This window comes from Acomys russatus, chromosome 32 (genome assembly GCF_903995435.1).
Source record: "Acomys russatus chromosome 32, mAcoRus1.1, whole genome shotgun sequence".
In the NCBI taxonomy this organism is placed as follows: domain Eukaryota; kingdom Metazoa; phylum Chordata; class Mammalia; order Rodentia; family Muridae; genus Acomys; species Acomys russatus.
This window is the reverse complement of record NC_067168.1, coordinates 23,157,372-23,176,987: the sequence shown is the minus strand read 5'-3', so window position 1 is coordinate 23,176,987 and position 19,616 is coordinate 23,157,372. Positions and strand designations below refer to the sequence as shown.

General features: G+C 43.7%; 1 protein-coding gene across 2 annotated transcripts in view; it reads left to right on the top strand.

Moving 5' to 3' along the window:
* The first annotated feature begins 265 nt into the window (after positions 1–265).
* Positions 266–19,616, top strand: part of Atp1b3 (ATPase Na+/K+ transporting subunit beta 3) — a 35,789-nt gene continuing 16,438 nt past the window's right edge. The window contains exons 1-2 of one of the 2 annotated variants that reach the window (XM_051140670.1): positions 266–550; positions 19,050–19,178. In XM_051140670.1, coding sequence (XP_050996627.1) covers positions 442–550; positions 19,050–19,178 — 238 coding nt within the window. In that variant the 5' untranslated portion in view covers positions 266–441. Of the gene's footprint in view, positions 551–17,563; positions 17,637–19,049; positions 19,179–19,616 lie in introns of those variants that run through there. The other variant, XM_051140671.1, reaches the window with a different exon arrangement.

Here is a 19,616-nt window from a genome sequence, read left to right as displayed (position 1 = left end):
GCTTTCCTCGCACCTGGGCGGGGGCCACAAGCGCAAGGAGCCCTGCGGGGGCGGGGCCTGATCGGGGGCGGGGCCCTGGCGTCACGGGCGTGTCCTGGATATCTGGGTGTGGCGTGGCTTTCGGGGGCGGGGCCATCCGGGAGGCGCTGGGCCTTCGGGCCGCGCCCAGCCGGGCGGGAGGCAGCGGCGGCGGTGCGCGCCAGCGGCGCGGGGATTGGCTGCGGCGGCCGGAGACGTCAGGGTCCCGCGGCCCCAGCGGCCGCCCGGCGCGGCGCGGCGCAGTCGGCTCTAGTGGTCTCGTAACGGAGAGTAGTTCCCGGCCGTGCCGTCCTCCGCCGCCGTCTCTGGGCTGCGCCGCCGCCGTCGCCAGGACGCGCCACCGAGCCTCTCATCGCCTCTAGCCCCGCGGCCTCCGTTCACCTCACCTTCCGCACGCCCACCATGACGAAGACCGAGAAGAAGTCCTTCCACCAGAGCCTTGCCGAGTGGAAGCTGTTCATCTACAACCCGACCAGCGGAGAGTTTCTGGGGCGCACCTCCAAGAGCTGGGGTGAGCGCGCGGCGGGGCGGGCGGCGCGGTGGACAGCCCCATTCATTGCCGGCGGCCTGGCGGCCCGGCTCCGAGGCTGAACGGCCGCTTCCCCGGCCCGAGCGGGGCCGCACGTGCTGCCGGTTCCCGCCGCGAGCGGCGCCGGAAGCGGGACCCGCCGGCCGGGCCGGGCCTCCTTTGTGGGGCGCGCGCCCTGGAGGCCCGGGCCTCGCGGACTGGGGAAGCCAGACCTGCCCCTTGCTTGCCTAGGGAGAGGAAATTTCCACTGCCCGCTATCTTGTGACTCGGCGGCGCTGCCACCCGGACGCCCGGGAGAGTGCGGGCAAGCGCCGGCTGTGTGTGGGTTGTAGGGACCTGTGACGGGGAGTTAATCACTGGGGCACATTGTCCGCGAAAATGCACTTGAATTCCAACCGAGAAAGGCCGGCTCGGAGAGGGCTTCCTCGTCCTCGGAGATCACAGCGCTTTTCTGCCTTGCAGATTTTGCTTTGGGGGAAGACTGTCCTATCTTTCCCCCGCCTCTCCGGTGTCTTCATAACATCTGAGCGATGGTTGACTGTTAGCAGCTTTTCTCTGCGCGAACTCATTGTTTTAAAAAGAAATAGTCCGTCTTCTGGTTTTTGTGCCTGTTTTAAGGTGCCTTTTTGTTGTTAAAAAAATTTTAGTGAAAGTGGACAAATGTATTCACTTATTGCCTTTATTCTTAAACAACTTTACCTTTTTGAAGTCATTCTTTAGAGTGTTTTGTTAGTGGATCTGGACAGATTTATTTTCAAAAATTTGGACAAGAATAGATTTCTAGAGCTGAGAACCCTTGGGGGCATGGCATTTTTAAGGGAAGCATGAACACTGTAGAACTGTGGCTCAGAAAATAACTTGCTCACTAAAGTGAGCTCCTCCAGGGTGGAAGGCGACTTGACTTGAGGAAAATAGGACTCAGACGTTGTGACTTTGCCTGGGTGAAATTACATATTCCACGGGGCCAAGAGTCCGGTCTCCTTTAATCCCAGTCCAGTGGTTGTATTATCTTACAGATGCCTTGCCTAACTACTCAGTAATCATGTACAATTTTTATTTAAATTGCCGTCTTTTTCTTGGGAGCTCAGTAAGTGATGAAGAAGTAAATCTTCCACCCAGAGTTAAACGGTTTCCAGAGTGCACTTTTCAACTGAGGAGATTTGGGGGTGGAGAGAGATTCGTTTTTTTGTGGGCCGCTTTTCGCCTTTCTCTCTGCCTTCTCATTTCTAGCACTTAAGATCTTCATTTAGGGCTGTTTCTGCGGGATCTCACTGTAGCCCAGACTAGCCTCAAATAACATTTGTTAGTCCTCTTGTCTCTGCCACTTACGTGAGTGGACCATTGTGGCAACTCAGTCAGTACCGTTTAAGGGTGCAAATTTTCTTGGTGATATGCATTTAAATAGATAACAGAGTATCTCAGAATTCTGCAAAGGGTTGTAGTGGAATATAAAGTTGGCTCATTGTTGAGAGAGTTAGATAAGACCTCTTATGGCATGATTGGCTGGACCACAAGGGTGAAAGAAGGGTTAACTCTATTGTCAGTCTTCAAGGCTGTATCTCCAGGCATGTTGGGTCTGCTGTGGAGAAGGGCACCTACACTAAAACTCTCCAGCATCCGTGTGGACACCTGTGTGCCTGTGGTGCTCTCTGCTCTGTACGAGCCAGGCACCTGGTTCATGGTAACATTCTGGTATGTCTTTCTGTAACTTGTATTATATTCAGTCCTTTCTTTAATCTAAAAGAGATCGTAACCGTATAATCTTCTAAGTAGGCCGGAAACCCCAGCCCTCGTTAAGGATCCGCGTCTCAATTTTTATTAATAATTTACTTGATTAGTGTCCCACCGTGTGAGTACCCTGTTTACCCTTTCGTTATTATATGCCCTGGGCCTTCATCCCCCTCCTCCCTTGTATGCACCATTTTCAAGTGTATTTCCTTGGGGTCTGTTTGTACTGGTAGGATTTCTTGGAGTTTGAAAGCATGTTGTCATGGTGCCTTCATGGGTTTGTCAGTGTATTCCCACCAGAAAAGGTGTATTACCTTCAGCACTGACGCTATTCTTAACTTTGTGATTGCTTTTTGGTAGCCCCACCCCTCACCAAAAACAACAACAACAGCAACAACAACAAACCAAAAAAGCCCAAACCCTCTTTATATGGGCAAATATTTATTTCTAGTTGTGTCTTCACTCCTCCATCATAAATTTAATGTGGGTGGTAGAAAAAGGTACAACTTTTTTTTTTTTTTCAACTTTGTAAAGTTGCTCGGTCTGTTTTGTATAAAGGCCTTCCAGTATTTTATAAAGATGCCCACATCTGCTGGTTTTTTGATACTTAGGTCTGCAGTAGGTTCCATTGCTCTCTGAGGTGTTTCCCTTTCAGTACACTAGATACTTTAAAAATGTTGTGTTTAAAACGTAGTGTTGCTGTAAACATTTTAGGAAATGAAAATTCTGTATGTTGCATCACATTACCATATTGAAAACAGCTGAGCTGGGCGTGTGGCACTCACCTTAATCCCAGCACTCAGGAGGCAGAGGCAGGCGGATCGCTGTGAGTTCGAGGCCAGCCTGGTCTACAAAGTGAGTCCAGGATGGCCAAGGCTACACAGAGAAACCCTGTCTCGAAAAACCAAAAAAACCAAAAAACAAAAAAAAAAAACAAAAAACCCCAGCTGTCTGAAGCATTTGAGTAGTGCTACCCTGTGTGTTTATTTGATAACATTGCACCCTGGGTTACAGCGGTGCCAGAATACCTACATGTGCCCTGCTTGGTTTCTCTAACAGCCCTAAAGAGCAGATGCAGAAGGGGACTGAAGCATATGTAGAGTTAGTCTCTCAGGCTGAACAGTTAGAGCCAATGGAGTAAGGTTTGGATAGCATCAGGTATTAAGGGAGGCAGTGAGCCAGGTGTTGCAGCTAACTTGTTTGGTTGTTTTGCCTCCAGCTGGCCTCACACTCAAGCTCTCCCACCTCTACTGAGGTGTAGGCATTTGTTACCACATCTGGCTTGCAATTAACAGATCATGATGGAATATAATAGCAGAAAAAAAATATATCTAAGGAAGAGTAGCTTCCTTTGCTACATCAGGTAGCAAATACCATGACATAAATATGTTTCCAGCAGAAATTGTATACAAAACAGGCGAGAAAAGTTACTGAGTACGTTAGTGAGAGAACAGAATGCTATGACTTACGACTCAAGATTCTGATTTCTAAGCATAGTCACATAAATTCTAGTCGGTAACTAGTAGCTGACAGCATGTTCCTCACGTGTCTTCCTTCGCTGTAGGTCCATGCAGTGCCATTGGGCAGTCACTTGCTTTCATTCAGGGCCATGCCTTAGCAAATGCTCTGCCCAGGAAAATTGGTTCCATCTCATGCAAGTTTTCCGGTTAGAGGAGAAGGCGAGTGTGTTTACCGTCCCAGTGTTGTGTGGCTTTGTAATGTTGTAGTCTTTGTCCAGTAAGTAGGAATACAAATATGGGCACTTTTGACAACGCACAAGACGTACCTTACCTTGTGTGCAGGTTCTAAGTGTAGGACAGTGGTGGGGTAGGCAGGGGGCAGCCCCAGAGCAGGCCATGTCATCCAGCAAGAGGGTAAGACAGCACTCCTTAACTGTCCCGCAGTATACATGGAGTGGATGGGAGGGAAGGAGGTCATAATTGTAATAATTGAGCGTATGTGTTTTAATATTGTTAAAGAACCTCACTCCTAACATGGTTTGATTTTTTTTTTTTTTTTTTTTTCCCTTTCCCTTCTTCCCCAAGGTTGATTTCTGAAAAATTTTCTCAGAATTAAACTTGCACGAAAGGGGGTGGCCTTTATTTAATCTTATTTTTAAAGTGTGTTTATAGATCAACATGATGGCCAACCTTGTGATACCATTACTTGGTAATGGAATTGTAGAGGCAGGAGGATTACTACAAGTTCCCGGACAGCCTAGTTCACATACTGAATTCAAGGACAATCAGGGCGACATGTCTCAGAAAAACAAAGCAAAGGCCTACCTACAGTAACAATTTTGCTATGGCTTATCATTATAGTTGATGAAGGACTAGTTATTTAAACACTGATTTTATTTTTAAAAAGCATTTACTTTTTTTTAAGTTTACCTTTTTAAAAAATTTAGATTATGTGTGAGTATTTTGCCTGCATGCATGTCTGTGCATCCTGTGGGTGCTTGGTACCCTATATGTAAATTAAAATCCAAAGCCTATAATATCTAAATATAGATAGCTGATTTTCTGTGTTTAAAGAGAATGACTTTTAGTTTGTCTTCTCAAAGCATACATATATGGTATTCTCATCTATTACCTTTTTTTTTAAGAGTGTGTGTGTGTGTGTGTGTGCGCGCGCGCGTGTGTGTGTGATGTTTTAACAGTGCACATGTATCAAACACAGAACAACTTGTTAAAGTCTGTTCTCTTCTACCATTGTGCTTCCCAGGGATCAAACTCAGGTCAAGTTTGGTAGCAGGTGCTTTTTTCACTAAGTTATCTCACTGGCCTCTCACCCTACTTTTTAAAGACAGTTTTACTATAAAGACTTGAACTTGTGGCAGTTCTGCTGCCTTAGCTTCCACAGTGCTAGGATTATGTCGGCTTTTTATAAATCACCTGTGTAGTTGGCTTGTTGTAGTCATCTCTGGCTCATCTCTCTTCAGTCAGCTCTGTAGTGTTCCCAGTAGTTCTCTCCAGCCCCTTCACTACATCCTTGCTTGGCTACTTAGCTGTCAGCTTTGATAGCTTAGTCTCCGTGGAGGTAAAATAGGCCCTTTGCCAGAAGTTCACCTCCCAGTTGAGGTAACTGTTCTTGTGTATCTCCTAACACCTCTAGAACTCCTTGTGTGCGTCACCACCTACCTCCCCAGGGGCCTTGTGTTTGCTAAGCAAGCACTCTACCAATACCCATAATGTCTTCACTGGCCTTTGGCCTTGTTATATATCATTGTTGTTAGTTAACTGTACTGTTTGCTGGCTCCCCTCCTGTCCCCCCACTTCTAGTGCTGGGGATCCAGCGTAGGGCTTTGAACACTCTCCCATGAAACTGCACTCCTAGCCCTGCTGTAAATTACGTGTGTGTGTGTGTGTTTTTTTTTTTTTTTTTTAAAGAGACAGGGTTTCTCTGTGTAGCTTTGGCTATCCTGGACTCACTTTGTAGACCAGGCTGGCCTCGAACTCACATTGATCCACCTGCCTCTGCCTCCCGAGTGTTAGGATTAAAGGCACATGCCACCACGCCCGGCTGTTTTTGTTTTGTTTTTAATTTTTAAAGATTTATTTATTTATTTTGTATACAGTCTTGTATCTGCATGTACACCTGCAGGCCAGAAGAGGGCATCAGATCACATTATAGATGGTTGTAAGCCACCATGTGGTTGCTGGGAATTGAACTCAGGACCTCTGGAAGAGCAGTCAGTGCTCTTAACCTCTGAGCCATCTCTCCAGCCCTGTTTTTTTTTTTTTTTTTTTTTTTTAAACATTTGTTACCTGAATGGGTGTGGGTGGTGGGTGCATGCCTGTGCACACATTCAGCTGCGTGCACCACTGTGGATACGTGAAGGTCAGAGGACAACTTGAGTCATTTCTTTCCTTCCACCATGCAGTTTCTGGGGATTGGACTAAGTTTGTCAAACTTGGTGGCAGGCATCTTTCCCTCTGAGATACTTTGTTGACCCTTTATAAAGATTTATTAGAGGCGGGGAGAATATGTGTATGTGTGTGCACGCCTATGGGTGCAGAGGCTAAAAGCTGGATCCCCTGGAGCTGGAGTTACAGATGGTTGTCAACCTAATATTCTCAATGTTGAATGTTTTGCTACCCCACAGTAAAATTGTGCTGCCAATGTTTGGACATTTTTCTCTCTTATTTCTACAGTACTGATGGGTTTTCATAGAACTTCTGTATTAAAACGTAAAAACCTCAGAGCTGAGGGTATAGCTCAGTGGCTGAGCTCTAAGACCCATCTCTATCACTGGGGTAAGGGGACTCTGAGGAGATGATTTCACTTAATTGTTTTTGAGGCAAGATCTTATATAGATTAGCTCAAGCTATTCTCAAACCTTTCTCTGCCTTTACCTCCCAAATGCTAGGACTATAGACACAAGTCTCCACTTCTGAAGGGAAGCCAAGCTAAGTTTGTGACTTCTGTGGGGTTGTGCGTCTGATACAAGGGTTATTGTCAAGGTCTCCTGCCTCCTTCTCAGCTGCTGCTGACTTTCATAAGTCTCTACCCCAGGTTATTGAATCTGACATTTAATGGGGCTTTCTTTGTTTAATAGGTGAGTGCCTTTTCTAGCTTAAGAGCCTTCTACGTACACTACTTAAGCTTTTAAGGTCAGTCATTAGTGGAGCTGTATCACTAGCTCTTAATGTTTCACCCTGTCCTCATTTTTGAGGAGTTATGCAAACTGTGTACTCCCAATTTATAATTTTTCAAGTAATTCTAGTTCAAGTAGATGACGACTTCTGCTACTGTTTAAAGCGTTAGGGATTATGGCCCAGTGGTAGAATGCTTGCCTAGTAGTTTTACTGGTATCCCTGGGTTAGTGTTCAGTGCTTAGGGAGTGAGGGAAGCAACCAAAACCCAGCAGCGAAGCCAGCTGTGATGCATGCCCAGAAAGATCCAAGCATCCACCTGCAGTCATTGTGGTCTAAGTCAGTGTGGCCTCACTGCTGCCAGATTATTTCCAAGCTGCAGCCTCATTTGTGCTACCATCATGGATTGTGCTATCACCACCAGGAAGTTCTTGCCACCATGGCATTCCAGACTTCTGTGTTGGAGCTAAGCCTTATATCCTGTCCTTTCCATCTTATCCCTTCGCATCACACACCCCATGTAGCAGCCAGCTTGATGTGTATGGTGACCCTGCTCTGGAATGGCCAGCTTACTCCTTCCTCACGCTGTTCATTCTCTGCATATTAATTCTCCCCTATTTGTAACACTTATTTTTCATGTCAGATCTGCCACAAGCCTTTTGATATATTCTGATAAGTGAAAATAATGCCATTTATTTCTAATAATATCTTAATCTGGTGTGTGTATTCCATAATGCAGTTTTTTTGTTTTGTTTTGTTTTTGGTTTTTCGAGACAGAATTTCTCTGTGTAGCCTTGGTTGTCCTGGAATTCTCTTTGCAGACCAGGCTGGCCTCAAACTCACAGAGATCCACCTGCCTCTGCCTCCCGAGTGCTGGGATTAAAGGCGTGCGCCACCACCGCCCAGTCATAATGCAGCTAGTGTACAGTCAGCACATACTTTTTTTTTTTTTTTTTTTTTAGTGAACAAAGTTTCGTTTAGTTTTTGAAGTAAAATTGAGAGTACTGAGCTATACGCTTTAGCTCTGTCCTGACAGTCTTGTGGAGTTCATTGTACTGGAAGGCGTAATTCAGATTACTGTGAGCTCCAAACTCCACACTGATTGTGACGTTTACAACATCATAATGAAGGTGAGCCTGTGCACATGTATGTTACCTAGTGTCTGAGAAAGTTCACTGAGAAGGTCAATCAAACCAGGACAGAATACAGACCTAAATTCTAGTTCCACACCTGTATTTAAGCTCAGGCTTCTCTTTGAAAAACCTCTTGGCCTTAGTTTCCCAAAAGGAGAAAGGGCATGTAATTTCAAATATCTCTATAGCCTGCCTAAGTGCTTCAGCTAGAAAGCAGCAAATATTGAAGGATTTTAGGCTCTGTGGCTACACAGTGCCTGTTGTAATTTAACCACTACTTGAAATGGGTGACAGTTTGTGTGGGCTAGTCTGCCTGTCAGTATTAAAGTCAGTACTCATTGTAGACTGACTCAGGAGATATTGCAGTGGACCAGGCTCAGTAGTGTACACCTGTAATTCTAGCAGTTGGGAGAGTGAAGCAGGAGAATTCAGAAGTTCAAGGCCATCCTTTGCAACACCGCAGAGTTTGAGGCCATCCAGAGCTGCATGGGACTGTGTCTCAACCATCAAAGGCAAGAAAGGGAAGAAAAAGAAATTGTGAATTGGTCTGAATGGCATGTAGACTCGGTTTCCTACCCTAATGTAACAGATATAGCAAAATTGTTTGTAGTTTTACAGACATAGTTGTCTATAATCAGTAGACCCATTGCTCAAATCAGCTTCTCTGGGCAACTATTAGCTGTGCTAGTACTTTTAAACACGTGATAATGTGAAGTATCTATTTTGGGCAGAAGTCTGGCAGCTTCTTATAACAGCAGTTCTCCTATGTGTTTACCCAAGAAAAAGGAAAACATGTCCACAAAAACACTTGTACAAGAATGTGCATGGAAGTTCTATTCATAATAGCTCTAAACTGGAAACAGCCCAGGTGTCCATCAGTAGGAGAGTAGACAAACAAACTGATATGTCTGCACAGTGGAATACGACTCAACTGTAAGAAATGTGTTCAAGGGCATAGAAAACCCGGGTGATGCTTGAGTGTAGGAGTTGGCAGTTTGAGGCTATCCTGGTATGCATAGGGACACCCTGGCCAGCCAAAGCTACACCATGAGACCTAGGATTAAAAAACAAAACAAAAATCATGAATGCCTTTAATCCCAGCAGGCCGGAGGCAGAGCCAGGCAGGCCTCTCAAGGCCATGCTCAAGATGAGCATGCATGGCCAACATACGGAGTTCCAGGACAGTCAGGGCTGTGCAGAGAAACCCTGTCTACAATTTGATGGGAAAGAAAGCTTCACTGAAGAAAGTACATACTAGATGATTTCATTTGTATGTTGTAAAAATGTCTGGAATGGTGGCTGCGTCTAGAGCTGTGGGGATAGACATCCACTGGGAAGGCTATGTCTTCGAAGGAGTTGGGATCATATAGATGAACAAGTGTAATTATCAGTTGGAGGCTTATGTATTTTCTAGAATGTAAACTTTGCCCTCAACTTTAGCTGGTAGGATGCTGAGCTGTTTTGGGGGGATAAAGGGCATTGACACCTGCTATTTGACCTGCATTCAGAATCCAGACACAGGAAGGAAAAATGTATATGTAGACTCTGAGTGGGTTTCTGGGTATTCACTGTTAAATTTCATTCATCTTGCCTGTGCATTTGTAAATAATGCTGATTGAAATATCATCACCAGCCTGTTTTCTAAAGAAATTTTGGTTTTTCCATCAACCCTTTATTTTCTATTTTTATATGAAGAGGTAGTTTGGGTTTTGTTGTTGTTTGTTTGTTTTTTATTTACTATGTCTTACCTGTGTTTCATGCCAATATATATAGATTTGTTTAATTCCTTTGAGTAATTGTGTAAAATTCTGTACTGTAAAGGTTTGTGGATTTTTTTCCCCCTAAATTTTATTTAGTAATTGTGTTCTGCTGGTGAAGTTTAGAGGATGCCTTTGTTGAGTTGGTTCTGAGAATTGCACTCAGGTTGTAAGACTTGCTTAGCAAGCATTTTACACACCGAACCATCTTGCCAGCCCCCACCTTGTTTCTTGTAAGCCAGTCTCTCACTGACCTGGAGCCCAACAAATAGATGGTGGCCAGCCAGTGAGCCCCAGGTTTCTGCCTGACTCAACATCCACAAAGCTGGGAATTCAGACCCCTGTGACTCCTGCAGCAGCTTTTACGTGTGTGCTCTATGCATCTAGGAGCGAGAGCGTGCTCTCCTATGAGTGCGTTTGGAAGCTAGAGCAGCGTGCTCGGTGCCTGCCTTTGTTACTCTGCCCCTTCTGCCTTGACATGGAGTCTTTGAAGAACTAGATGCCCGTGTTTTGGCTAGGTGGGCTGGCGGGCCTGCTGGCCAGTGAGCTCTGGGGGTGAGGGTAGGGTCTGTCTGTCTCTGCCTCCAAGGCTGGGATTATAGGCAGAAGCATCAATACCTAGCCTTTTACATGCATGGTGGAGGCTTGAACACCATACTGATTGAGCTGCCTCCTCACAACTGTTTTGTTGTTATTTTTAGCTATTTTTGCTTTTCTTTATTCTTTTTAAATATTTGAATTCTATTTTTCAGTTTATATTGTGTGTGTTCATTATTGGAAATTAAATTTTAAAAAGTTAAAGAACTTTGTGCATTCTAGGTAAGTGCTGTACTACTGAACTGTATTTCCACTGTGGTTTTCAGACAGTGGTCTCACTATATATAGCCCTGGCTGGTCAGGAACTGGCTATGCAGACCAGGCTGTCCCCAAACTCCATTTGTTGGTCTCTGCCTACCAAGTGATATCATGGGCTAGCTGTTATGCTCACCTGAATGTATTCGTACGCACCATACGTGCCCAAAGAGACCAGAGGGTGGCATTGGAGCTACAGTATGGGTGCCAGTGTTTATAACTGCCACTCTTTCTCTCCAGCTTCTCTTTCGGGTGCTTTTAAGACAGGGTTTCATGTGTATTCCAGACTTGACTCCTATGTTTCTTGTCTTTTTTTTTTTTTTTTTTTAATTTATAAATACAGTACTCTGCTTGCATGTGTGCTTGCATGCCAGAAGAGGGTACCCAGTCTTATTATAGATGTTGTGAGCCACCTTGTGGTTGCTGGGAATTGAACTCAGGACCTTTAGAAGAGCAGTCAGTGCTCTTAACCTCTGAGCCATTTCTCCAGCCCTGTACATTGTCTTAACTAATGATGTTTATTTTAATTAGCCTAAGCATGGTCTTGTAGTCCAGGCTGTCTGGAACAGAAATTTATCATCCTCCTGCCTTCACCTGCAGAGTGCTGCATCTCTGTCACTACACCTGGTTTCATACTGTGCTAGGAATCGAGCCCTGGGCTTCATGTGTGCTAGGCAGGCACTCTACAGATTATCAGCTGTATCCTCAATCCAGTTTACTCAACTAACTAAAAACTTAACATTTGCTCATCTTACTTTTTTAGTCAATATATTTTCTTTTCTTTTTTAATCACTTTTAATGTGTGTGGGGTAGGAATATGCATGAGTGCAGGTGCCAGCACAGATCACAGGTGTCAGGTACTCCTGGTGTTGGCTCTGTTTCTTAACAATTAGACTTTAATATACAATCTAACAATCCTATACAAGAAGGAAAAAGGGTTAAAGGGAAACGAGTAAACCTTCCGGTATCTATTCCACGGGACGGATCCCCAGGTGTCTCTGGCCTGCCCGCGGGTCTGGCCTGTAAGCTGGTCTCTCCCCAAATCCACGTGCGATCCTGTTCCAAAAGATGTAGTCTTCTCTCTCTTCCGCCTGCCTCTCTTCGGCCGTGCAAAGGCCAGTCTCGGTCAGGGTCCCTGCCCCCATCGATGTCGGAGTAGAAACACAATAGCCCGCTGGAGTCCCCTGTCCACTCCTGAATTTCAGACCCAGGATGGCTCCATTCACTCTATCCATGGTGTGTCCAAGGGCAAAGCCTGCCAAGACTGCTTTCACCTGGGACAAAGCTTAAACTCCTTCCCACATCTTGGAGCTGGAGCTGTGCTTGTGACCGATTGTTGTGGGTGCTAGCATTCAGCCTGGGTCTTCTGGAAGAGTAGTACATGCTGAATCAGCTCTAGTGAAGAGAGTTCTATAGATTTTACTTTGGTTTGTGATCTGACTACATCATTTTTATTTTCTATTTCAGTATTTTACAGTGTTTGCCTTATTTTTGCCATGTGCATTTACTTGGAGGGAAGGTGCACATGTATTGTAATGTGCATGTGGAGGTGAGAAGAGTGGACTCTCATCCTCCGCCATACAGGTTTTAGGGATTGACCTTAGGTGGCCAGGCTTGGTGGTGAGTGCCTTTTACCTGCTGGCCTACCCTACCAGCCCTTTTTGTTCTGTTTAATGATACCTGGCATTGAACCTAGGGCACACTAAGCAAATGCTTTACCATTGAGCTATGTGCGCAGGCCAGTTTTTTTTTTTTTTTTTTCCCTAAATAAAATGTAGTTTTAGCCCAATGGTTATTTCAAGAAACTATTTTCTAAACTTTTATTGACAGTGTGTAACTCAATTTAGATTAAAGGTTTTCTTATTTTTGTTTTGTTGTTGTTGTCCAGACAGGGTTTCTCTGTATAATAGCCTCTGGCTGTCCTGGACTTGCTTTGTAGACAAGGTTGGCCTCAAACTCACAGAGATCCCTCAGCCCCTGCCTGACTCCTTAGTGGTGAGAGTAAAGGCATATGCCACCATGCCCAGCACCTGCTTTGGTTTTGTTTTGTTTTGTTTCTAGGCAGGGTTTCTCTGTATAGCCTTGGCTGTCCTGGACTTGCTTTATAGACTAGACTGTACTCCTCGAACTCACAGCAATCCACCTGCTGCTGGGATCACAGGTGTGCACCACTTCGCCTGGCTTTTCTACTTTGTTTTTTAATTAGAGTCTTTACAAATACTTTTCTTGGGGTCTAAGAGATGCCAGAGATTGAACCATGGCCTCACAGCTGCTGAGCAGTTTTACTACTGAGCTACACTCTAGCCCACTTTTTCATTTAATTCATGGTTAATTTATGGACAGATGCTTTTAGGTTTGAAGAGTGTGTTTTCTGATTACTACAAAGTTCTGCGTGTCTTAAGCAACTTGGCTGTGTTTGAAACATACTTGCTGTCCTTGTTATCACTCAATTCTGGACATATGGCAAAGGTACATTAAAATCTTTACTCATGATTGTGGGGTTATGTATATATCTATATCCTATCTATCTATATACATAAAGCAAGAAGAACCCACAAGGTCATGGAGGTGTTCCTAGCTGTATTGCTATGTCTCTTCTTTTGAGCCAGGGTTTCATGTAACCCAGCATGCACGGGGCCCTGAGGTCTTTGTGCAGCACTGCAAATCAGTAAATCAAAATGCTAAGCAGCACTGAAGGTATAGCTCAGCTGTAAAATGCTTACCAGCACTTGGTTTGATCCCCAGCAGTGGGGGCAGAGACCTTACTAAGTACAGAAGTGCTAAGTGTAGAAGTAAATAGGACCCAGCAGTTTGCCTTAGAGATAGAGACCTAAGAGAAATGAAAACAGTGATACCCAGCACATCATGCAGGAATATTCTAGCATAGTTCGTAGTGGTAGTTCAAAGGTCAGTGAAGTATATATCAGTACGATGGAACAATAGCCACAAAAAAAGGCCAAAATGCTCATACATGTTTAGATGTAGACGAAGGAAGTCAGTTCTGTTTATGTGACATTTTTAGAAAATAGGTAAATTTATACAAAATTCATACAGTAGATTAGTGATTGCAGGGCCCTGCTGGGTAGAGGATAGAGAAACAAGAGTATGGCAGGGACAGGTTATAGATCTTGTTGAAAATATTCTAGAATGTATTGTGGTAGAGATTGCATAAATCTGCACATGCTAGAAATGGTTATAAACTACATTGTACATCTAAATTTAAGTGGTAAACTATATCCTAGTAACATTTTTAGGGTTTTCCCCCCCTAACTTTTTGTTGTTGCTTAAATTCTAATAGCTTGCAGAAAACCTCAGCACGCCAGCAGGCTGCATAACAGTAAGCTAAATGGAAGAAGAGGAGAGTTGGGGAAGAGGTGCAGAGGACACAGTGTGCACACAGATGAAACTGTCAGAATAAACGATGAAAAGTTCAGACATTCTAAACATTTTAAATGTTGTATGGTTTGTATAATTACTTTTAAAAAAGAAGTATACCTGCCTCTGCCTTAAGCAATTTAAAACTATAATGATTATTTATCAAGTAAAAGTTTCTGATCACAGAACCATGTGAGGTTCCTGTGGATAACTAGAACATTTACAATGTGGTGAATCAAACTAAAAGGGTCAAAATGTGCTGAGGGTTTGTACCCAAGGCTACTTTTGGTTTGGTTTTGTATTTTTGAGGCCTCCACTGCCATGTACTTGTCCAGCCCTCTAGATGCTGGCACCACAGGTGGTGTATCTCCAAGTTTTGATGAAACTGGTGGTGTATGTTTTGTATCCCAGGTTTCTGACTTGAGCTTTAAAACCCTGGGGTTTTCTGGATGATAATTAAGTTAGGTCCCTAGCTTCAGAATGTAGGTTGGTTCCTTGAAAGATCACCCAAGTCCTGATAGTTTAGGGACTTCCAGCGAAGGAAGTAAACTGAGTTCCTTGCACAGCCCAGGAGTCAGTAAAGCCTCACTAGAAGATGAGACCCCAGTACAAACTAAGCTGTATCATAATGGCCCCCAGGGTATGGAACAGATGTGCTAGATACTTTCCCTGACCCTAGGACCTGCTAGAAACACTGGGTCTCTCCTGGACCATTGCCTGTGTGTTTCCTTTATGACTCAGAATCCCAAGTACGGCTCTCCTGAGCTCTGTTGGGGTTTTCTAAGTGAGGAATGGAAGCTGAGGGCTGAGGAGCAAAGTACTTCAAGACAGCGGGACCCAGCCTCCTCCTGACTGCTGCCTGTATCCACTTGGTGGCAGGACTAAATTTTACAGTTAGAGCTAAGCCAGAGTGGCAGGAGGGACCGGTGTCTATGTCTTTCATGATACAGAGTAAACCTTGGCCAGTTTTCTTGCTTCTTAGTTGTATAGATAATACATGAACTAGGCCTCAAGTAAGCCTTTTTTTTTTTTTTTTTTTTTTTGGAGAGATGAGTTGATTAGGTTAAACTTGAAACTTTGCTGTGAAGCCTCATTGCAATTCCATTCCAAGCATGTTTCTAGTTGTTGGCCTTTTTCCTCCCTCAGGAGTTTTGTTTTTATCTTATCAGCTCTCAGCAGCTAAAGGCATCTCCTGAGTTTGAACCTGAGACCCGCATGCTGGAGAAGAGGACTGACTTCTGGAAGTTGTTCAGCCTTGGCACATGCACACAACAGTAAATAAGAGTGTGAAAACAAATACCCTGGCTTTCTGATTTTTCTGTAAAATAAACACTGCTACTAACTTCTTTTTGGGATGTGGAGGTGGGAGTGGAGGGTCAGGACACTAGTACAAGATCATATAGTAAAAAAGTAGGCAAGCCAGGTCAAACTAACAAGACCCATGCTTATAGCCATCCTCCTGGCTACTCTGTCCCTTCATCAGAAACAAGAGAGGGGCTTCTCAAGAAAAGAAATAAAAGGATAGCCTGGAAGTTAAGTTTCTATGACGCCCTGGGCTCGATTCCCAGTATGACGGGGGAAAAAAAAAAACCAGAAGAAAAGCTTGAGGAGAGTCGGCACCCACTGAAGAGGGCCAGGCTTCCAGTTGTCCATACATGCTGCTGTACACAGACCCCAGAGTAGAAGCAGCAGATGTTAGAAGGTACCATTACCGTAAGAGTAGCCTTTACAGAGGATGCTGGTCAGTAGTGAGCTTCACCCTTCCCCTTCTCTTCCTTTCTGGCAGGGTCCTAGAACTCACTATGTAGTTCAGGCTAGACTCCCATCTGTGACTAGCTTGCTCCAGCCCTCCTCGTGTGAGTCACCGTGCCTGGCTGCTCCAGATTTTTTTTTCCCTTTTAAATGTTTGTTTTGCATGCATGCAAGTGCACCACAAGCTTACCTGGTGCTCTTCAAGGACAGAAGAAGGTATTGCATTTCCTAGAACTGGAGTCAAGGATGGCTGTGAACCGCCAGTGTAAGGTGTTATAACTCGAACCTGGATCTATACAAGAGCAACAAATGGTCTTAATTGCATATCTGCAGCACCATTTCTTCAGGTTTTTTGTTTTTGTTTTTGTTTTAAGTCCATGCTTCTTTTGTTTGTTTGTTTTAGGGGTTTTTTTTGTTTTGTTTTGTTTTGTTTTTTTTTTTGTGATGGTTTGATTTGTGCTTTTGAGGGGTTATTTTTCTGTGTCTTCTAGGCTAGTGTCCATACGCAATTGATCTTGCCTTAGTCTCCCAGGTGCTGGTTTTACAGATGTGCACCACTGTATTCAATAGTGCTAGTTTCTTCCATTGGATAATGACTTAAAATCTCTGGAAGGATTTTAAACCAGTGAATGTTTATCAGTAATGTAATAGAATAGTTTTCATTGTTTGCTGCTGTGTTAAGTAGACAAAGCAGATTGCAGTGAAGGCGCCACAAGGTGCCCATTAACTCATTTAGATGCTCTAGGTAAAACCCCTCATTGAATTCAGCTCATCTGTAGACTTAACAGAACCACCACTACAAGTCTGTCCTGAGGCAAGAAGAGCAAGTTACAACTTAGTTTTTATTTCTACCCTTAAAAAAATTTTTTTTAAAAAAAATAAGTGGAGGTGGTTATATTGAGTGTCAGGACCCCTGTGTAGTCTTAGATGCCATTTATAAGGTTAACTTTAAATTTTTAGGTGTAGGTTTTGGCATATAAGCAGTAAAAATAACTCATTGGCTAGTACAGAGTGGGGTGGGGTATGTTTTATGTCAGAATTTCATATATTCTAGATTGGTTTAACTCTGTGTAACCAAGGATGGCCTTGAATTACAAGCATGAGTTACCATACCCAGTATATGTGGTGCTGGGGATGGAGCGCATGCTAGGCAAGCACTCTGTTGTCTGCTATATCCCCAGCCCTAATTTGAATATGTATTTTATTAATCCAACTCTTTGTTTTGTGTTTTCAGACAGGGTTTCAGCAGGGTTTCACTGTGTAGCCCTGGCTATCCTGAGCTTGCTTTGTAGACCATACTGGCCTTGAACTCACAGTGATTTGCCTGCCTCTGCCTCCCAAGTGCTGGGATTAAAGCCGTTCACCACCACACCTTGCCTCATTAATCCATTAATCTTTATGTGAAGTTTTGACATGTATATTTTTCTTGTGTAATGATTCTTTAGAAAGTAGATCTTGTTTGGTAATAGTCATAAGTTTCATGTAATATGAGAACGTTTTGAGATGATTTTAAGTACTTTTCTTACAACGCCTTCAGTTTCATACACATTTGCCAACAAGCTTCTCTGGCAGCAGTCTTGCTGTTTTTGTCAGTGTGTGTACTAGTATGTATAAACAGTGTGTATTTACTGATTGTGGTCAGCTCTACAGTGGCTTACCATTTCCTGTGAGCACTGGATCTGAACACCTCACTTGGGTGGCTGTGGGCTATTTTTCCAGTGTGGCACATGGGGTTCGCAGCCCGTCCCCCCTCCCTCTTTCTTTTTCTTTTTCTTTTTCTGCAGCAGGACCACTGTGGGTGGTGGGAAGTGATGCTGCTGAAGGTGACATTCTTCCTTCTGTCCTCTCACTCTGTCTCCTGGTAACTGGGGAAAGGGTAGGATCTATTCTAAATTAACATGGAATTGCTTAGACTATCTCCCTTTGGAGGGTTCCTGGCTTGCAATTTAGAAAGCTTATCTAGCTTTGGGCATAATCTGTTTTGGGACCTTGTTCTTTGAGAATCAGAAGAAAGTTGCATACCCACTTGTTGGGGTGCGGGTGAAGAAATGTTCACATTTTCATTATTAGGGCTCCATAAGCCCTTTGAATTTGTTTCTTTGGGGGGTCCTCTTAGGGTCCCTGCCTGTCTATGCCAGGGCAGGACTTAGGCAAACGAAGCGTTAAGATGGGAGTAAAGCTGTTAAGTGGAGTTGAATATTCCTTAGTATCCCCATCACTTTAAAAAACATTTCAATATAAGTAAAAGACTTGAACTATATTCTGATATGTAATTTTGAGGATAGTCATTTCTGATATTTAGAACTTTGATGTAGGTGATGAGGGAAAAAAATACTAATTATTTTTGGTGTTCCCAAAACAAATTATTGGCTTGAGATAGGCCCAAGTGTTTCCCAGTAATAGGGGGAGGTGGGTCTAGTCTGGGTGTTGTGGTCTGTCTGTCACAGGTGCTTTGTGCCTGGCTGCAGAGCTGTGCCCTGGAGTGCAGTGCTTGCTTCTGCTCTTGTCCTTTTTCTTTTGTATGTTGCATGAGCCCTTCTACTTAACCAGTGTTAAAAAAATTGTTTTTATTGAATATCATGTGGAATTTTTTTCCTTCTCTGCAGTTTTTTTGTTTGTTTTAAATTTTGGGACAGGGTTTCTCTGAGTAGCCTTGGCTGTCCTGGACTCGCTTTGTAGACCAGGCTGGCTTTGAACTCAGGGCAATCTGCCTGCCTCTGCCTCCCTGAGTGCTGGGATTATAGGCGTGCACCACTGCATCCAGCTTATTCTTGGTTATTCTTCAAATCAACTCATCCTTTAAAAGCTGCATATCAAGACCTTGTCTCAAAAAAGGTTAAAAACAAAACACAAAACTCAACAACTTTAGTATATATAAAGTGTCTGAAATACAGGAATAGTGAAGGATTTTTTTCCCCCAACTTGCCCCTTAAAGAAATGTGTAAGTATGTCTAGGGAGGCTGTCCCACCTAAAGTCATCTTAGTTTTGAGGGCATGAGATTCTTTTGGGGAGACACACCCCCCATGTGTTGAATTTTTAAAGCTCTTGACATTGAACTGGAATATGAGTAGTGACAACTTCTTTCCTGGAAGGACAAGATGAGAGGAGGGCTCATGGGATTGGTGGGCGCCAGAGCACCCTTGCTTAGGCAACTTCATGTACTCTCCATGTGATGACACTTGGCTGTGTGCATGGCAAAGCATGGGCTCATAGCCTTGCAGCGAACAGTTGGTTTGCTCTTTAGCAAATTGTGTGTCTCCACATTTCACATGTTCTTCTCTTCTGCAGGTCTGATCTTGCTCTTCTACCTAGTTTTTTATGGGTTCTTGGCTGCACTCTTCTCATTCACAATGTGGGTCATGCTGCAGACTCTGAATGATGATGTTCCGAAATACCAAGACCAGATTCCTAGTCCAGGTAATTGTGTTGAAGTTATCATAGCTTTTAGACAAATTTGGGTTACTATTTATCTTACCACAAAGCAGTTTTGTACTACAGCAGGTGAGGAAAGTTAAACTTGAGAATTGGGTAATGTGAGTGATTTGTTTTCATATTTACACGCTGCTTTAAAGACCTTTAAATCATTTACTGGTATAAGTTTTGAATCCTTTGACAGGAATAAGCAGAAGTGAATGTTGGAATCGCTATAAAGAGTTTGAATGGTCTCATAAGTACTGTATAGCACTTCCGCTCTGCCTTCAGTAAGTTACGTAGAAAGCACATGTTGGCTTTGGTTTGATTTTAAACCATTAATCTTATAAAATAGATGTCTGTGGTTTTAATTGGTTGGTATGAAAGTGGTAAAAACACTGCAGTATTAGAGAATAAAACCAATGTATCCTTTGTATTGCTTGA